Source organism: Trichosurus vulpecula, chromosome 7, assembly GCF_011100635.1.
Source record: "Trichosurus vulpecula isolate mTriVul1 chromosome 7, mTriVul1.pri, whole genome shotgun sequence".
In the NCBI taxonomy this organism is placed as follows: domain Eukaryota; kingdom Metazoa; phylum Chordata; class Mammalia; order Diprotodontia; family Phalangeridae; genus Trichosurus; species Trichosurus vulpecula.
Window position 1 is genome coordinate 13,780,945 of NC_050579.1, and position 19,448 is coordinate 13,800,392.

The 19,448-nt window shown below is 47.5% G+C and overlaps 1 protein-coding gene across 3 annotated transcripts in view; it reads right to left on the bottom strand.

Moving 5' to 3' along the window:
- Positions 1-14,410, bottom strand: part of PDE6D (phosphodiesterase 6D) — a 57,657-nt gene extending 43,247 nt beyond the window's left edge. Inside the window, exon 1 of one of the 3 annotated variants that reach the window (XM_036767466.1) lies at positions 13,896-14,410. In XM_036767466.1, the coding sequence (XP_036623361.1) occupies positions 13,896-13,945 (50 nt within the window). In that variant the 5' untranslated portion in view covers positions 13,946-14,410. The remainder of the gene's footprint in view (positions 1-13,895) is intronic. The other 2 variants (XM_036767468.1, XM_036767467.1) reach the window with 2 other exon arrangements.
- Positions 14,411-19,448: the final 5,038 nt, after the last annotated feature.

Below are 19,448 nucleotides of genomic sequence, written 5' to 3' on the forward strand. Positions count from 1 at the left end.
AGAGATCCTTTCTACAAGCCAATCTACTGTGACGTTAAGAAAAGGACATTCAAGTGATGCCATCACATCATAATATAGTCTCCAGCTCATGACCTAGAGCGCCGGGCCTCAAGTCAGAAAGACCTGACTTCAAATCGAGTCTTAGACACTTAGCGAGTTAGGAGCAAACCTCTGCTTGTCTCAGTTTCCTCCACTGTGAAGTGGGGATAATAACATCTACCCTCTAGGGCTGTTGTGAGGGTTAAAGGAGATACTTGTAAAATGCTTAGCACAGCACCTGGTACATAGTAGGTGCTGTGAAAACGTTAGCTACTAATATGCTGCTCTGGAAATGACGCCAGCTTGGCTCACGCTTCTCTTTCAAGGACTCAGATGTCTTGGTGACCCCGACAGTGGCTTCTTCCCAAATTGCATCAGCAGAGGATCACAGATGTGGAGCGGGAAGGGCAGGTAACTTCCCTGGAGGATCGGCTTGTCAAACCTGTTAACACCAAGCCTTTCTCCCACACTGAGATCTCGGTTGGACTTCCCCCGGCTGTCTTCTCCTGTTTACTGAGGACAACTTGAGAAGCTACAGACAGATCGATCTCTGGGAAACCAGAATTCAGTCCATTTGAAATTTAAGTCCTTATGACAAGTGAATATAATCTCCTAGAGACATCCTCATGAAACAATGCTCGGCCAGAGCAAGAACACCATACTTGGAAAGAACACCATCAACATTTGATCCAGCCTGGGAAACGGTCAAGGCAAGTATTTGTTAAATAGAAAAAGATCACTATTTGAACCATGAGGAACAATCTTCCACTTACTGACAAAACCAAACAGAAACAAATTCTCTTTTATCTAATGGGTTTAACACTCCAGGGACACATTCAATTGGGCATCAGAGGTTGGGTAGAAACACACTGGAACAGACACACCCAATGAAGAGCCCTTAGGGACTGCAGGGGGCTTGGCGATTTTATTTCCCCAAGAAAAACTGGTACACTGGCCTGTCCCAAGGGCCAAACTGTGGGCTCCGTAGAGGCCAGGCCACTGATTCTTTCAGATTAAGAAGCAAATCATTTAATTTGGTGACATACGGAGGTTCCCTTGAGCCATGTACACCATCCATCTTGAGAGATTTCTAAAGCTTTATGATCTGAATATTTCCTAGTTTAAAAAAGAAACACTGGTTTGTGGAAGATGATGAATCTGTAAAAAGTCTTCAATTTAAAAAAAAATTGAAGCTGAAGACCTCTAATTTGAATGAGGCACACAAGTTTGGGAATGTTATCATCTCACGTGGCCTGTATTCTCTGCTGCCACCCCCATGCTCGATGCTTAGAGCTGAGGCTCATTCTGGGGTATCTCAGTCTGGCAACGCCTAACGCAGAGCGAACAGTTTCATGGTAGCAATGATTTTACTAACCTCTCAGACACTTTAGAAAAGCCCATCACCTCCTAAATGGAAACAGGGTCAGGGCTTTAAAACAAGGGTAACAACATCTTAGATTGGTGAGGACTTTTTTAGGCTGGCCTAGTGGATAAGGAGCGAGCCTGAAAGCCAAGAATAGGGTTCGACTGCTACCTCCTTGTCACATACTGGCTCGGTGCCCCAGGGCACTCTCTGAGGCATCCTTTGCAGAGAAGGTGCCCACCCACACTGGGAGGAAGGGTTTGCTCACAAGAAGATCCCCATCCCAATGAAAGACTCTTCCCCACTGATTACTCCATATAATCCTCACGAGAGCCCTGTAGGAGACAGGGAAGGAAACAAGGACAAGGAAGGGAAGTCACCCCCATGTTAGTGGTGAGAAGACCTCGATCTCAGTCTTCCTGCATCCAATCATGTGCCTGCTTGCTTTCTACAACATTTCTCATGCCACCTCCCAAGTTCAGGCTGTTGGCATTTGTCCTCCAGACCTTAACGTCTTCATGCAGGCTCCCTGCCTCCAGCCTTGGCCTCTCCAATACCTGCTTCCCACAGGTGCCAAATAATCTTCCTAATGCACAGATCTGGTTACTTCCCTATTCAAACCTTCCATGGTTCCCTTTTACATAGAGGCTAGAAACCACTCAGGCAGGCACAGAAGACCTCCCCCCCATCTGATCCCACCTCCCTTTCCCGCCTTATTTCATATCCACCCTGCTTTCCCATTAAACTGAACTAGGAGGTATTTTTTGACCCTGACCTGCCATCTCCTGCCTCCATGTATTCACACTGCCCTAGGGTCCCTGGAGGCAGCTGGGTGGTACAATGGATAGTGCTGAGCATGGAGGCAAGAATGTAGTACTGACTGTGACCCCGGGCACATTACTTAACCTCTCTCAGCCTCAGCTCCCCCTTTTCTGTAAAAACCCCTTCAGAGGAACAAGAAAACATATGGAAAGTGCTTGGTAAATCTTAACTGCTGCATAAATGCTGGTTGGTCTTCTCATTTCTCCCTGTCAAAGCATTCCCTTCTCGGCTCAGCTCAGGAGCACGTCCTGTGGGACTCTCCCCGATTCAGACAAAGGATTCTCCAGGGTCCTTCCCCAGCCTACTCTGTCACTCTCGGGTGTGACCCCCATACATCACAAGCTGTCAAAACAAGTACTGAATCATATTTCTATCTTTGTACCCCTAGTATCCAGCACAATTCTTTGTGATCTTTAGGTGCCTAATAAAGGTCCGAAGAACAGGCCATGTCACCCGTGCTCTGTCTCTTGCTTCAACAAGGTTTGGACAGAACAGAACCAGGCTTCTCCTAGTCCACTGCGCCCTAGACCCAAGACTTTCTGTAGCCCAACAGTTTGTCCTCTCCACCCCAGTCCCTGGGAGGAGCCCCCCAACCCACCCTTCACCTGCCTTTCTCCAGGCCCAGCAGCCTCCTTTTCCACAGGTCCCCTGCCTCCAGACTCAGCTGCCTTCTTTGTTGCCAACCCCCTTTCTCCCTCGAGTCATGAGCTCTTCTTAGGTCTACTAAAACTTCTCCCCCAGGCAAAGAAAGGCCTCCATCACTGCCTGGGAGGCCTCTCTGTGAGCCTCCTCCTCCTCCCTAGCCCTGCCCAGAGGGTTGTACTTTGTGGGGAGCTGGTAAAATAAAAGCACAGACATTTCAGTCCCTTCTGGGGGTGTGAGAATCTGTGTCCTTCTCCAGGCTTGGCCAAACTTGCCCCGGATGAGTGAGGTCATTGCCTGGATGCTATGGAGGCTGCCCTGATCCCAAAGAGAGGCCTGAACTAGCCCTACTGAAGTAGTGCTAAACTCTGCCTGCGCCCACATTTCTGTGACTTCCTGGAGAGCCACTTCCAAGGGGAAGGGGAAAGCTGCTGAAGGAGCTGGGTGACCAGCTGACCACCAGACGCCACAAACAACTGGGCTGCAAGGTTGGGCCTGGCCAGGTCTCATCAAGACACTCAGAATGAAGTATGATTTGCCCCTGGGCCTTTCCAGCCTGGCCTGGAATCCTTCTCAAGCTTTGGCCCCAGTACCAGCCCTGAAGTTAAGTGCAGGAATTAATCTTTCTTGCAACAATGAACGTATGAACACTTTGAGCTCATCTCTCCAGCTGTAAGCACTCTCTCCCCACCCAAAGATTCCCAGAGCCCTTGGTCCAGCTTTCTTTTTTGTGCCCATCATGCCCTTCCTGGTATTAGACTCATCTGTGTCCACATCACATTCCCTCGCTGGAGCTCCTGCGCCCTGACCCACTAGCTTATGCAGGATTTTTATCCAACCTGTGATTTCCCTGGTAGAGAAGTCAGGAAACTCCCTGTGCCAATGGCAACAGGCTGCTTCCCTGCAGCTTATAATCACTGAGGGGTTAAGAGACTTGCCTATTGAGGGTCCCAAAGCCCAGATGTCTGAGGAGAGGTTCACAGCCACATCTTCCTGCCCCTGAGGCTGACTCTGCTCACTAGGCTTCTCGCCTTGCACACAATGCACACTTAAGAAATGTTGGCTGAATTTATTGCATTTGAACTTGTGGCAGAGAAGTGACTTTCTGAGGTCCAGAGTAGGTGTGGCAGAGCCAACCTGAGAACTCTGGTTCCTTTCTCAGACCCACACTGCCTCCAAGCAAGGCCTCCAGGGCGTTCTAAGCCTCAGTTCATCCTTCAATTTCCATCACTTGGCAGTGACCTACCCCAGAACCCAGTGAGCCATTGAGGCCTCTCCTCCAGGGGCCTTTGCAGCCATTTCACGGGCTGCTTACTCCCATCCCTGCCGTGATAACATACCTGCACTATTGACTCTCTGTGCATGTAAAGGAAAGGCTTCCAGCTTCTCCATATATTATAGCAATTCTTTAGAAACAAACCCAAACCTTTGGGTCCCAGGTAATGTTCTCTTGCTTTCATTCTATCAAATTACAGAATGCTCAGGACATGGGTTCTCTCTCTCTCTCAATAGATGTACTTTTTAAATGGTCTTTTTCTCCTAACGAAAGAAATCACACTTCAGAAGCGGAATTCTTTCTCCAACCTTTCCTTCTAACTTCATTTCCAAAGCCTGACTCCTAGATTAGGTATTTTGCAATTCCTTTGATTCTTATTTCACACATGCTGCTTATACCAAGATTTCTAAAGCAAAGGGAAGTAGGTAATCTCCTTATATCTCCTATGCACATAAGGAAGGAGCAGGTAAGGACAGGTTTCCTTGACCATCTGGCCAGCGAAAACAACAGGTCCTGGGCTGGAGAGACATTGAAATGGTTCTCTTCGGTACGTTTGCTTTAGTCAATAACTATGTTATTTACTGGTCCACAGATTACAGGCTTTTAACTTTTCTGCACCTGGATTAATCGAACTCAAAGACAGCTCCAGCAACATTCAGTCTTCTCTATAACAAAAACAAAGGTATTCCACATGGGGAAAAAAACCACAGCATCAAAGACTACTCCAAGCTTCTCCTGGGCCTCAGGTGGGATTTTAGGAAGAGTCAAGGAACATATGTACACCTGAGACAAAAACTAAGCTCCAACCAAGGTCAATTCACCCTCTTACAACCTTGAACTCTATTTTCTTATTCACTGAATAATTTTTAGGGCTGGCAATCAGACTGACCAAAATAAAGGATAAATGGAACAACGTCTTTGAAAAGAAAGGACCCAGACCTACCTGTCTTTCCCCTAGGGACAAAGAACGATCACACAACCAAGACAACAATGAATTCAGCCCTGGCCTACAGAATGCTTCTTTTCTCTTAAGGCAATAGGAAGTTACTGAATATTTCTGGGCAGGAGAAACAACTTAGTCAGATTTGGCAGTTGTATAAAACAATGTGCGTGTGTGTGTGGGGGGTAATGAAATAGAAATGGGGACCACTAATCCCTACGGAGGACTCCCGCAGGCTGCAGATGGCCTCACTATGTTTTGTTGTATTTTATTTCTTTGGTGAATCTGGTTTGGGAGGCACTGGGGGGTGGGGACACAGGTCATGGCCTGCCAGACTCCAGTTCGACACCTTTTTCTATGGAGAATGAGCACCAAACTGGGAAGACTGAGAAGAGCACTAAGGATGTCTATAACCAACTTTCCCATCAGTAACCGTGGCAGCACATTTGGACCATGACTCCCAGGCCTCTAAGGCCTTGCTGTAGAGCAGGAAGACATCAAACACCACAGAAACAAGGGCAGAAAACACACAGCCTGACTAGACCAGGTACATGCTGGTGAGGAAGGCCAGAGCCCCACATGACTCCTCTCTGCACACCGGGGGACCATGGTGTGACCCCATGCATGGTGTGAAGGGTGGAGACAGGTTGGAAGCCTCCAGCAAAGGGGTTTTCAGGCCACCTGGAAGACCTGACTCCACCACAACCGCCCCTGCCCTTATCCCCCAACAACTCCTTCTCAGTCAAGGATCCACCCCTCATCATCACCCAGATCCCCAAAGCAGCAGCTACCACAGGTACCACGGGGAAAACCTGCCCCTCTCCCCAACCTCATTCCCCCATATCACTTCATGGCTGCAGCAATCACCCTTCAGAGGGTGGGCTCTGACTAATAAGAGAAAGTTTGAATATTACACTAAACAACACAATTTTAAGGACACCGAGGTATCAATTCTCAAGGTATCTGAAAGAGGGGAGAATACTAAAAAGCTTGGGGAAAAAAAATCAGATTACCAAAAAGAAGTCAGTTAATAAACATTTATTAAGTACCTACTATGTGCCAGGCACTGTGTTATACACTGGGGAGACACAAAGAGAGGCAAAAGAGAGTCACTGCTCTCAAGAAGCTTATACTCTGACTAGGGAGACAACTAGCAAACAAATAGGTACAAACAAACTATACACAGGATAAAGAAGAGCTAATTTAAAAAGGGAAGACACTGGAATTAAGCGGGGTTAGGTCCAGGAGAAAGAGGTGATCAAGAATTCTGTTAGAAAATCCAGTCTGCCATTCTTAAAAATCATTAATTATATTTCTTCCTGAAAGTTCTGAAGCAGAGAGCTAGGGGGCATCACCATGCACAAAGCTCTGGGCATGGGGTAAGAAACACTCGAGCTCAAATCCAGACTGATACTTCCTAGCCATATGACCTTGGGCAAGTCACTCAACATGTGTCTGCCTTATGGCAGATCATAGGAGCACCTACCTCACAGAGTTGTTGTGAGGCTCAAACGAGGTACTAACTGTAAAGTGCTTAACTTGACATTACAAGTGCTATTTTTTCCGCTGAGGCTTTTTTTTTCATGAAAAAAACACACTGAAGAGGAAGTCACCAAGCCCATTAATGTTGAAACTTCAGGTGTTCCTACGCTGCTGAAGATACAATGAGATGATAACGAGTGAATGGGAGAGCTTCTTCAAAAGAACCAGCGAATTCCGAAGTCCAAGGGCAGGCTTCCCACAGCAAAGAAGCAAGAGGCCGGACCTTCACTTTGGGGTAATGAAATCAAACACAAGTTTCTAAAACTTAGCTTGATGATTACATAAAATTTAAAAGGTTCTGCACAAATAAAACCAAGGCAGCTACTATTAGAAAAAGAGCAGATAAATGGGCCAAAAAAATCTCTGCGGTAAACTTCTCTGATAAAGGTCTCATTTCTAAGATCTCTAAGGAATTGCTTTAAATTTCTAAGAATTAGAGCCATTCTCCAGCTGACAAATGCTCAAAGGATATGAACAGGCAGAATTAGGAGGAAGAAATCCAGGCTGCTTACAGACATAGGAACAAATGCTCTAAATAACTATTAGAGAAATGAAAATGAAAACCACACTCAGCTTCCACCTCACACGAGTCAGACTGGTAAAGTTGGCCATAAAAAAAAAGGAAAACGACAAATGCTGGAGAAACTATGGGAAAATGGGTACATTAATGGAGCTGGGAACTGGTTCAGCCATTCTGGAAAGCAACTGGGAACCATGTCCCAAAGCTAGTAAACTGTTACATATATCCTCTGACCCAGCAATACTGTTACTAGGTCTGTACCCCAAAGAGGTACAAAACTATTTATAGCAGTAGTTCTTTTTTTGTGGGGCAAAGACCTGGGAACTGAGGGGGTGCCCATCAATTGGGCAAAGGCTGAAAAGGCTGTATCCAAGAGTGTGATGGTATATTAATAGCTAGCATCTGTATTTGGTTTTAAGGTTTGAAAAGTGCTTGGCAAATGTTATCTCATTTGATCCTTACAACAACCTTGGGAGGCAAGTGTGATTATCATCATTTTACAGATAAAGAAACTCAGGCAAACAGAGGTCAAGTGACTTTCCCAGGGTCACACAGCTAGTAAGTGTCCAAGGCGGGATTTGAACTCAGGTCTTACTGACTCCAAGCATGCAGTAAGAGATGATGGACAGTTTTAGAAAAAGCAAACAAGACTTATTCGAATTGATACAGAGCGAAACGATCAGAACCAGAAGAAAAATGTATACAGGGCAACAATATTGTAAACACAAACAATTTGGAAAGACCTAGGAATGCTGATCAATGCAATGACCAGCCAGGACTCCGCAGTTCACAATGAAACAAACTACCTGCCTCCTGACAAGGAGGGAGCAGACTCGGGGTGTAGGGGGGGGGATGCATGGCCAGGAGGGGGATTTGTTTTGCTTGGTTACATACATGTGTAAGAGGGATTTAGTTTTTCTTTCTTTCTCAACGTGGGGAAAGGGGAGGTGGGAGGCAGACAAAACAGACTCCCAGCTGGGGAAAAAAAAAGTTTAATTAGTTTAAAACCAGGAAATAAGAACTATGTGCAAAAATGTTTTTCAGGATCATCACAATTCAAGTTTAGCCTAAACTCAAGAAGTCAGGAATGAGAAATTTAGCTGTATTTATTTTTCAAAGTATTTGGTGTGTTTTAAAGTATGATAAATTATTACAGACCAATGTTGGACCACCAATAAAAATATGCACCACATCACACAAAAAAGATCAGTAGAGGAAGAGTTAGAATGGGTTCATTCTAACTCAATGGTATTAATCATCATTTATTTTGCAATGCGATTTCTTTTCCTCCCACATTCATTAAATATTGTATTTCCAAAGGATGGAGACCAGTATTTTGAAGGGTCAAGAAAACATGTCATATGACAAATGGTTTTTAAAAAACTAAGAATGTTTAGCCCAGAAAAGGAAGAAAAAGTTTTGGGGCGGAGAAAGAAACAAAATGATGGCTGTTCTCAAATATTTGAAGAACTGACAGAGAAGAAGGATGGACCAGACTGAGTCTGTGTGCTTCCAGAAAACAAAACCAGGCCTACGTGTTCAAGTTCAGAGGACTACAGATTTAAAGCTGTAAGGGGGTACTCAGCCCAAACCACTCATTTTATGGAAGAGGCTGTGGAAGTTCAGAGCCAGGACAGGACTTGCCCAGGAGCCCAGAGCTTACAAGTGGCTGAGGCAGGATCTGAACATAAGTTTTTCTCAGGCCAAGTCCAGAACTCTATTCACTCCTATTCTGCGTCTCACTAAGAGACTGAGGCAGATTTCAGCCGCAACTAAGGGCTTCTAACAATTAGAACAGTCTGAAAATGGGAGGGGCAGCCTTAGGAAATAGGAAATTTTCTCTCAGGGATGTTTAAGTAGAGGCTGGATGCCGGAACACTTATCAGGAATGTCAAAAGGATTTGTGTTGCAGTGAAGTCTGGGCTGGATGTCCTCTGAAGGTCCTTCCATCTTTGGGACTTACAACTGTGGGACCCAAATCAATCTGCTGCACTAGCTAAGCTGGCCAGAAGGCTGCGTGTCAGGCCTGCAGATAGCAGAATTGAGCCCCATTTATTAATTCGACAAACTTACTTTTTTGAGGAGCAAGGGGAAAAAAGATAAGACTACATTCTTGTCTTCATACATATACATGTCTACACAAATATCCACATCTAACCTTAATTTAGAATGTGCTAAGTGCCACAAAAGTGCTATAGGAAATCAGAGACAGGGGGTGTGGGGGGAAGAGTGAAATCCTGGAAGTTTTCATCGGCAAAGTGTCATCATAATTCTGAAGAGAGAAGATGGTGGTGAGGGCATTCTGGGAAAAGGAATCATGAGCAAAGGCAACAGGAAGAATCCAGCGTGAGGAACAAGAAAAGAGAGAGAGGATGGAGGGACTGGAAAACCAAGTTAAGACAGTCTGTGGACAGTCTGAGCTATAATCAACTGGCAACGGGGAGCCACAGAGGGCTTTAGAGTGTGCTTTTGTACCAGAGCTGTTATTACACACTCAAGGGGAGAGGTAATTAGGGCTTGAACAGAAATGGAATAGAAAGGAGGATGATAAGAGGTTGAATTTCTACGGTTCTTTAAAGTTTACTAAGTGCTTTACAAATATTGTCTCATTTGACTCTCCCAGAAAACCTGTGAAGTAGGATCCATTATCGCCAATTTACAGAGAAGGAAAGGAAGTCTGACAACGGTTAAGTGACTTACCTAGGGTCACTCAGCTAGTAAGGCAGGTTTGGAACTCAGGTCTTCCTGACTCCAGGCCCAACCCTCTATCCTCTGCGCTACCTGCCTAAGCAAGAGGAAGATTAAGAGCGATCACAGGGTCAGGGGCCAACAGGACTTGGGGCAAGGCTCAAGGAAGAGAAAGGAGTAGAAGAAGGCTCAGAAGTTTCAAGTCTGGGCAAACGGGAAGAAGACAAAGGGGGAGCAAAGGAGCAAAGGCTGAATTTTCAACATTTGAAAGAAAAGTGGAAATCCTTGAATTGGGCATTCTAAATGTCCAGTCTTGGCCACATTCGGCTTTCCTCAGTTAACCGCCGATTCCCGAGCACCGTCCCAGACCCCGTGAATGCGCAGGGGCAGAGCTGTGCCAGAGACAGGCTCAGGCTGACCTGTAAGAGGCACAACAGCAATCTGGGCTGAGAGAAAGTGAGGCGCTAGAGCAGGGTCTCCAGCTTTGGCAAGCTGTAATCAGCACACAACGGTGCCGCCTACGCTGGTAAGTGGCAAGACAGCCGTAAAGACAGTAAAGTCTAGAGGAATTCAGTGAAAGGAATGAGGCCTTGTGGACTGGCCGGAAGGAAGACGGGGGGATTTTCACCTGATGCTCTCCAAGCAACAAGGAAAAATCATCTTGATTTTTACCAAGCTACCGCACCCTGCCTCTGTTCTTTATTTTCTGGCCATTTAAAGAAGGCAAACAATACAGATCTCACATTATCCTGCATCTTGCATAGGGGCCACGGTGCCTTCTCTGTCTCAATCCCATCTGAGTGCCTTGTGCTGCCAGAGCAGCTCCACCGTGCCTCTTGGCCTTCACCTAGCCAACCTTCCTTACCTAACCCACGAAAGCTTCGCCTCACACAATCACAGTTCCTTGGTGCTGGAAGCACCTTCAGATACCATCTACTCCAGACTGTCCCTGAGCCAGGATTTCTGACAGGCCCCATATATACAACAAAATATTGAGAGCGGCACTTGTTGTAACAGCAAAGGCCTGGAAACAAGGTAGATGCCCACTGATTGAGGAATGACTAAACAAATTGTGGTACATGAATGTAAAGGAATATTCCTGTGCTGTAAGAAGTGATATATATGATGAATACAGAGAAGCCTGGAAAGAGCTGCATTAACTGTTACAGAATGAGGTAAGCAGAGCCAAGAAAACAACATATAATTACAACAATATTAACAGAGAGAACCACATAGACATCTACAAGATTATAAAGATCATGGATGACTTGAATGAAGAGACAGGAGAGAAGATTCCAAACCCATTCGTTTGTGGAGGTGGGAAGGCTGTAGGTGTCACACATGGTACATGTTTTTTGACCTTCTTTTTGATGTGTTGATTGATTGTACTGATTTTTTCCTCCTTTTTTGTGTATTAGAAACATCATTTGGTATATGAGATGGCTTTCTGGAAGGCAGAGAGAATGGGATGGGGGGAAAATTCTGACGATATTAAAAAACAAGAGACATCAATAAAATGTTTTTTGAAGAATGACTACTAGGCTGTAAACCTGGATGACTAGAAGGATATTGGTACACGCAACAGAATTAGGAAAGTTTGGAGTAGGAGTGGGTTTGAGAACCGGTTCCATTTTGGACACTTTAGCAAGCACTTGGCAATGCAGGGTTTAAGCTCAGGAAAGAGATTAGAACTAGATATATAGATTAGGGAGTCATCAGCAAAGAGATGATAATTGAACCCATGGGAGCTGATAACATCACAAGGGGGAGAAAAGAGAAAAGGGCCCAGGTCAAAGCCCAGAGGGACTCACACACAGGAGCAGAAGAAAGATGATGATCCTGCAAAGGAAACTTAAGAAGGAAGGATAAAAGAGGTAGGAAGAGGTCCAAGAGACAGAGAAGAGTCACTGAAGCCAAGGTGGGGTTGTACCCGTGTGTGTAAATCTACATTACTGTTACTCTTAGGCTAAAGGGATATCAGATCAGACCTCCAAGAAAAGCATACAAGAAGCTCTTGAGGCAGTTCCCTTTAAGTTACCAAAACTTAGACCTATTTTATTTTTATCTAAAAGCAACTTCCTAGTTTTTCACCCTTAGCCCTCATATACCAGGTGTTACTAGCCCAAAGAGTACAATTGGAAGGGATTTGATCGGTTGTTATTATCTTTCCCCGAATTTGTTCAACATAGGCCCCTGTGTCCTGGCAAGTTTGGGTCTCAGCACATAGCTATCCCTCCTGGACTGATGAATTCACCTTCTTACCTAGAAGACTGCCATGGATTCTGAATTCTTACCAATCCCTACGTTTATATCTTAACTACTTATCCTTCAGTTTTCTCAAGAATAAAGCTTGATAGAGAAAAGGTGGTTCCCACTTCCTGCTTTGCTCATAAACCATCAACAGATACTTTCTGATTTCTAGCAACAGATTAATTTGAACGAGATAAAAGTAAAGCTGCTCACTACCTTGGCACCACTGATAAGTGGTTACCCCTTTCCTGAAAGCTGTACACGTGTTAAATGACCATGCCCAGTATTACTTGGGGAAAATGGGAAGAAAAAAATCCATAGTCATGGGAGTGGAAAAAAACAGAAGCACGCCACTGTCTGCCAGTTAAAAATCTATCCCTTCATAGGAGGATGGTGATTATTTTTTGGAATCCAATTCAGAGAAAACTAAAGCAACAGTATGTCAAACTGTGGAATAAGTAGTAAAGCTAAGTTACCAGCCCTGACTACACAAGGCTGAAAGTTTTTCATAAGAGGGAAGTAAGCAAACTGATGGGGCATTTTCACAAAACTGAAGTAAAAACATCTGTCCTCCTTACATTTCCGGTCTCACCCACAAAGCTTCTGGCCCCTTTTTGGTAGTGTGCATTCTATAAACAGCTACTGACAAAATGACATAGACAAAGGGGAAAATAAGCTTTTTGAACCTATAAAAGACTGCTGAGAAAGCATTCCCTACATCTCCAAACCTCTGGAGAGAAAGGTGTAACTAGAACCATGTGGCCAGCCCTAAGGTAATGACTATGTTTTAACTGCAATAGTCTTTTTTTATCTTTATTGACTTATCTGTTTTGGGCAATAGGCCCTGAATTAAAACTTTAAGATAACAGCATCAGCAAGAACAAAATAGAAGAAAAGAATACAGACAATATAAAGTAAATTTCAAAAGATTACATTTTTTTTCTATTTGGATTAAGTATGTATAAATTAACATTGCATTGGAAACAAAATAATGCGCAACAAAGCTCCTTTGTACTACAAAACCGGGAAAAGGTTACCAAAGCAAAGCACAACAAAATTACAAGAGAAACTTTCCATACTTTACCTCTCCCTCCAGGAGATGCCAGACGGCGCATTTCGCCCAAAAGACAGCAAGCAATAAGCAAGGGACCCCAGCGAGCACCCCTAGGTCCAGTCACTACCGAAGGATCCACAAGCGCACCAGAGCTCGTGGCAGTGATTTAAAGGGGGAAACCTTAAAAAGCAGCTTTGGTGCAAAGACCACCCGAGGGGCAGCACAGCCGGACTTGGCTGGGCTCACTCAGTCCTTCCCGGTCTTTTCCACCCCAGCACTGGATTTAAAAAAGGCACAAGTGGAAATGGGAGACGGTTGAAGGTGGGATGAAGGAAGATGCTCACTGAACGCCCACTGCCAAAGGCGCCCCAGAAGCAAAGACCCCGCCCCGCGTGTGCCCAAGGGGCTGCTCTGGGGGACATCGCGCGCGTCCCGCTCTAGGGGGTCGCCCCCATCCCCGAGACACGCCTTCGCCCCGCCCTCCTTTCCGTGACACTCGCCGGTCCCGCAGGGATCTCAGGGGTCAGTTGCCCTCTCCCGCCCCCAATGGTCCCGGGGACTCTTCCAGCACCCCGACTTTCTCCTTCCCCATTCTCCCAGGCAGGGGCAGCCCGGCCCACCGAGGAGCCACAGCCTGGGGGTCCCCTCTATGCCGGTGCCCTCTCGCAGGGTCCCCGCCCCTCAGCCCGAGCTCCCCCGGCCGCCCCCTGCCCAGGGTCCCCTCCACCCCAGCCCCGGCCGTCCCCCACGGGCGGATACAGCTTGAAGCCCCTCAGGATCTCCCGGGCCCGCTCGTCCTCGGTGGACATGACGAGGCGCCGGCGGCTCCGGGCGGCGCTGCCCCGGAGCTAGTCACCTGCAGCGGGCAGCGCAGGAGGCTACAGCGGCGACGATGGCGGCGGCGGCGGCGGCGGCGGCGGAAGGGGAGCCGGAGCCGGAGCCGGGGCCGAGGCCGGGCCGGGGCCGGGGCCGGAGCGGGATTCTCGGCTGAAGAGGCGGCGGCGACTGAGGCGGCAGCGGTCCCCGCCCCCTCCCCCACTCCGGCCCGCCCTCCGCCCTTTTGACCAATGGGAAGCAACTATCCTACCGGGAGCCGGCCCCTCTTTGTGGATGGCCATCTCATCCTACCAATAGAAAAAGGAGCGGCTTCGGCGGGGGAAGGAGGAGCGTCCCTTCGGAGGACCGTCTCTCAGTCGTCATCATCCCCACCCGGCCTGAGACGGGAGCCTCCTTGGGTCAATCTTTTCCGCTCGCGTCCCGGTCCGCAGCTCCCCTGTAGCGCGGTGAGGGCCAATAAGAGCAGTTTCTTCTGCCGGCAACCTCTAGGCTCTGCCCCAAGAGTTGAGCTCGAGGACCACAAGTCCCAGCATGCCGCGCGCTTTGGAGTCCCTCAGTGTCCCCTACCGAGAGGCCCGGGAACTACGCGTCCCATGATGTCCCGCGGGCTGCTCTGTCTCAGTTGGGTCGCCGCGTGGGGAGACTTGCGCGGACTCATTCGTAAACATCCAACCGCGTGGGGCTCCTGTACTATCTCTAGCCGTCTCTGGGTGGTTCTCTCTCCCTGTCCCTTTCACCAACGTGTCTCTGTCTCTGCCCTCCCTTTAATTCTTTCCCTCCACCTCCCTTTCTCCCTCCCTTCCTCCTATCTTTCCCTCCCCCGGCCTCTCCCTCCCTCTCTCTCTTTCTCCCCCATCTCCCTCCCCCTCCCTTTCTCGTCTCTCCTCTTCTTTCTCTTTCCCTCTCTTCTCCATCTCTCCTTCTCTCTCTCATCCATCTCCCTCCTCCCTTTCTCTTCTTTCTCTCTCCCTCTCTTTCCCTCCCAGTTTCTCTCCCTCCACATCTCCCCTTCTCTCTCCCCCCCCATCTCCCTCCCTCTCCCTTTCTTATCTCCTTTCTCCCTCTCTCATTCTCTCCCTCCGTCTCTCCTTCTCTTTCATCCATCCCCCTCCTCCCTTTCTCATCTTTCTCTCCCTCCTCTCCCCTTCTCTCTCTCCCCCATCTTACTCCCTTTCTCTTCTTTCCCTCCCCCTCTCTTTCTCTCCCTCTCTCATTCTCTCCCTCCCTCATATCCATTTCTCTCTCTCCCCCATCTCCCTCCCCTTCCCTTTCTCATCCCTTCTCTTCTCTCTCCCTCCTTCTCCTGCTCATTCTCTCCCTCCCCCATTTCTCCTTCTCTCATTCATCTCCCTCCTCCTCCCTTTCTCTTCTTTCTCTCTCTCTCTTATTCTCTCCCTCTCCCATATTCTCTTCTCTCTCTCCCCCACCTACCCCTGCCCCCCTCTACAAGGCTGAGGAAAAGCCCAGGTCCGACCATGCCATTCTCCTGCTCTCTAAAGGTCAGTGGCTCCCTTTCCCTCTAGGAGCCAATTGAAACTACTCTCTGGCATTTAAAGACCTTCACCAGCCTGGGCCCAACCTACCTGTCCAGGCTTGTTACACTTTCCTCCCTGTCAGGTATTTGGTGGTCCAGTCAAATTGGCCTCACTGTACCAAACACTTGGGACTTCCTTGGCTACATGCTGATCACCTCTGCCTGGATTCCTTCAAGGCCAAGTTTAAGCACCATGTTCTACATTAACCATTGCCTGATTCTGGATTCAGGAAGACCCAAGTTCGAATCCAGCTTCAGGTACCTACTAACTATGTGACCCTGAGCAAGTCACTTGACCTTTGTCTCAGTTTCCCCATTTGTAAAATGAGGATCATAATAGCATCAACCTTCTAAGGACGTTGTGAGAATCAAAATGAAATCACACATGTAGGTAAAATAATTCTTAAGTGTATACCTAAAACAGGTCAGGCTTAGGGTCTGATAGAACAGAATGAAACCTCCAGATTGATGGTAACTCTGCCCTTGGATGTGTAGTTAGAAAAGTTTGAATGTTTGTGGTTATGCCCCAAGTTGGAAAGAGAAAGCTGTGTAATAATGGCCTGGGGGACTGGTTCCCAAGCCTAGCATAAGAAAAGTCACTTTGCTCCCAGGGAACCTGTGTCCTTGTGGGGTGGACAAAGGGACATCCACAGGTGTTCATCAGTCAGATGCAGCCTTTTACAGAATTAAAAAAAAAAAAAAAACAAATGGGTGCCAGTAATAATAAGCTGAAGTAAGGCTGGAGCCAGGGATGAGGACTGCCATTTTCTCTTATGTTCCCTACAATGCATCAATCAATAAACATTTATTAAGCTCCTACTATGTGCTAGGCACTGTGCTAAGAGTTGGGGGCTACCAAAAAAAGACAAAAGACAGTTTCTGCCTTCAAGGAGCTTACAGGAGACAACATGCACAACAGGGACATACAAGCTAGATAGAGGATAAATAGTAAATAATTAACACAAGGAAGGCACTCGAATTAAGAGGGGTTAAGAAAGGCTTCCTGTATAAGGTGGGGTTTTAGTTGAAACTTGAAGGAAGCCAGGGAAGCACTCAGTCACCTGAGCTGGAAAGAAACAACAATTTCCAGGCTCTTTAGCTACTTAAAAGAGTCCTCAGTAAAGCATCCAGGAGGCCAACATTCTTCCCCGGGGCTGGGATTTTGTAGTCCCTTGCAAAATCAGCTGCAAAACACCCAATACCTGTCTTGTACAACACAACACCAAATACACACCAGCTTATAACAAGTCCACAAGCATTTATTAAGCACTGGCTGTATGCCAGGCACTGTGCTACAAAGAAAGGCAAAAGGGAGCCCATCCCTTTCCTCCTGGACCACAGAACAAAGGATATCCAAACAGCATCCCAGAGACTCACCTGAGAGTGACATATACAGCAAACAGCTGTGACCACAGTAGTGATGTGTGCAGTAGACCTAGCCATGCAAAGCCTCCCTTGCTAAGTGGCTTCTTTGACTCCAGAAAACTCATCCTCAAGCTTTGCTATCCATGCCTCCTCTGTAGCCCCTGCCCCTCTGATTAAGGGGCTGAGCACAATTTCCTCCCAAAGCCCTCAATTAAAGAGGGCCCACATTGTTGTTGTTCAGTCGTGTCTGACTCCTCATGACCCCATTTAGGGTTTTCTTGGCAAATATACTAGAATGGTTTGCCATTTCCTTCTCCAGCTCATTTTACAGATGAGGAAACTGAGGCAAACAGGGTGAAGTGACTGGCTCAGGGTCACACAGCTAGTAAGGGTCTGAGGCTGGATTTGAAGTCAGGTCTTTCTGATTCCACACTTTCTGGTTGGCACATACCTATTGTGCCACCTAGCTTCCCCGAAGGAACCCTTCATTTCCCACCAACTGCCCTCACGCACTCAGGTCCCCTTTCAGCTTTCTTTTGTGGGTTGTCTTTTCCCATTAGATTTAAGCTCCTTAATGACAGGGCCTTCCTGACATTTAGCTCCAACCCTGGCACAGGCACTCAAAAAATGTTTATCGGATTACTGGCTGTTCCTCAGCCTTACCTCTAAGCTAGAGCAGCTTCCAATTGCACTAAGACTTTTGGGACACGGCATCCTCAGTAACCCATCTACCTGTCAGATAGGACCCTGCTGGTCCTTACAGACTCTCCCTATGGTCCCCAAATTGATATTTTATTCATGCTCATCAACCATATCCTTTACCATTCTGAGTGGTCACAGGCAAAGGACAGGATATGGAAGCCAATACCCTTCAGCCCCACCTGCCTTTGCTAACCTCTTCTCAGGACTTTTATTGGACGGGGTTGTTTTCTCTCAGGTCTTCCTCACAGTTGGTGCCTCCCCACGATATTTGATCTCAGAGTCTGTCCTCAAGCTGACTTTTATTCCCATTCCTTCCACAAATGCTCTCTTCCTGCCCCTTGCAGCAAGCAGACTTTTGATTTACTTAGCAGGAGAGGAAGTCTCTGCAGAGGTAGCCCCTTTCACTTTTGGGTAGCTCTACTGAGAAGCTGGCACCACCCCCCCACCCCCATCCTAAGCCGGACAGGTCTGATCTCTTCCACATTTAAAGGGTGGCTACCTCACAGCTCCGGGCTGGGAAGTCCTGTTCTCCCCTTCATGGGGCACTGATGAACTTCCCCTGGGGTTTGACAGAGGCTTTGACCAGGCTTCTTGCAGAGTCTTCATCTGCCTTCAATTATCATAGCTATGGGCTCATTGCCCTAGCGTCTGATCTCTTTCGGGAACTGCCTGGATGTCCACTCAAAAGCCCAAATCCCCTGGTCTTCTGGAGTTTATTGTGGCTTTTTTCTTCAAGGGGTGGGGGAAGATGGAGGTTGAGTTTCTCTCCTTCCTCATACCCAAAGGATTCCTCCTCAGGGGCTTGGCTGGCCACGACTGACACTAAGCTGCTACATGTGGAAATCCACCATTCCAAACACAAGCCTCACACACAGTGAGCGTGCCCCTAAAACAATCTCCAGGGACATCCTGATGCGCTTAGTGGAGATACCTCGATTGGCCTGAGATGTCAAAGCCTTGTTCATGCCTAATTTATACCTCTGATTGACCGACTCAATTGAGAGATGGTCCCACCAGACAAAAGTATCTTGTCATTTACTTTTAGTGGGGTGGGGGTAATCGTCTAGGCTGATCATTACACAGAAACACGTCTTCATCTGGTCAGTCAAGTTGAAAGTTTCTCACTGTCCCGACCGGGAAATTTCGACTAAAAAAAAGGTCATTAGGTTGTCTAAGAAAGCTTTACCAGCCAGGCAGCACCTTAAAAAACCGTCAAATATTCTAACCTGAGTGACCCCGGGCAAATTCCTTCCTTTCTTTGGACTTTACCTTCCCCATGTGTAAAATGCGTGTGCGCGCGCGTGTGGTATCATATCTCAGGACTTCTCCGGACTAATTCCATGACCCCATAAAAATAAACTTCTAATCGTCCGCTGTTCTCCAAAAGTAACTTTGGGCTAGGATGACGAGCTCTCTCTGTCCCTGGAGATCTTCAAGCCGAGGCTGGGCAGTCACTGATGGGGGCGGGACGGGGGGGGGAGTCGACACATGAATGCAGAATAGGGAAATCTGCACGGGGCGGGGGGGGGGGGGGAAGCATGTATGCGGAGCCGGGAAATCTGCATGAGGGGGCGTGTATGCAGAGTAGGGAAATCTGCACGGGGCGGGGGGAAGCATGTATGCGGAGCAGGGAAATCTGCATGGGGGGGAGCATGTATGCGGAGCGGTGAAATTTGCATAGGGGAGCGTGTATGCAGAGCAGGGAAATCGGCGAGGCTGGGGGAGGTGGGAGGAAACCTGAGAAGGTCTTCAAAAGCACCAAGCATGCTAGACTTTGCGGCTGCAGCGAGGGGAAGGCTTTTGTCTGCCGGGGGCGGGGGACCACGCACGCGCAAAGCGAGAAGACCTTTGCCGCCGGAGTCTGCGTGCTGAGT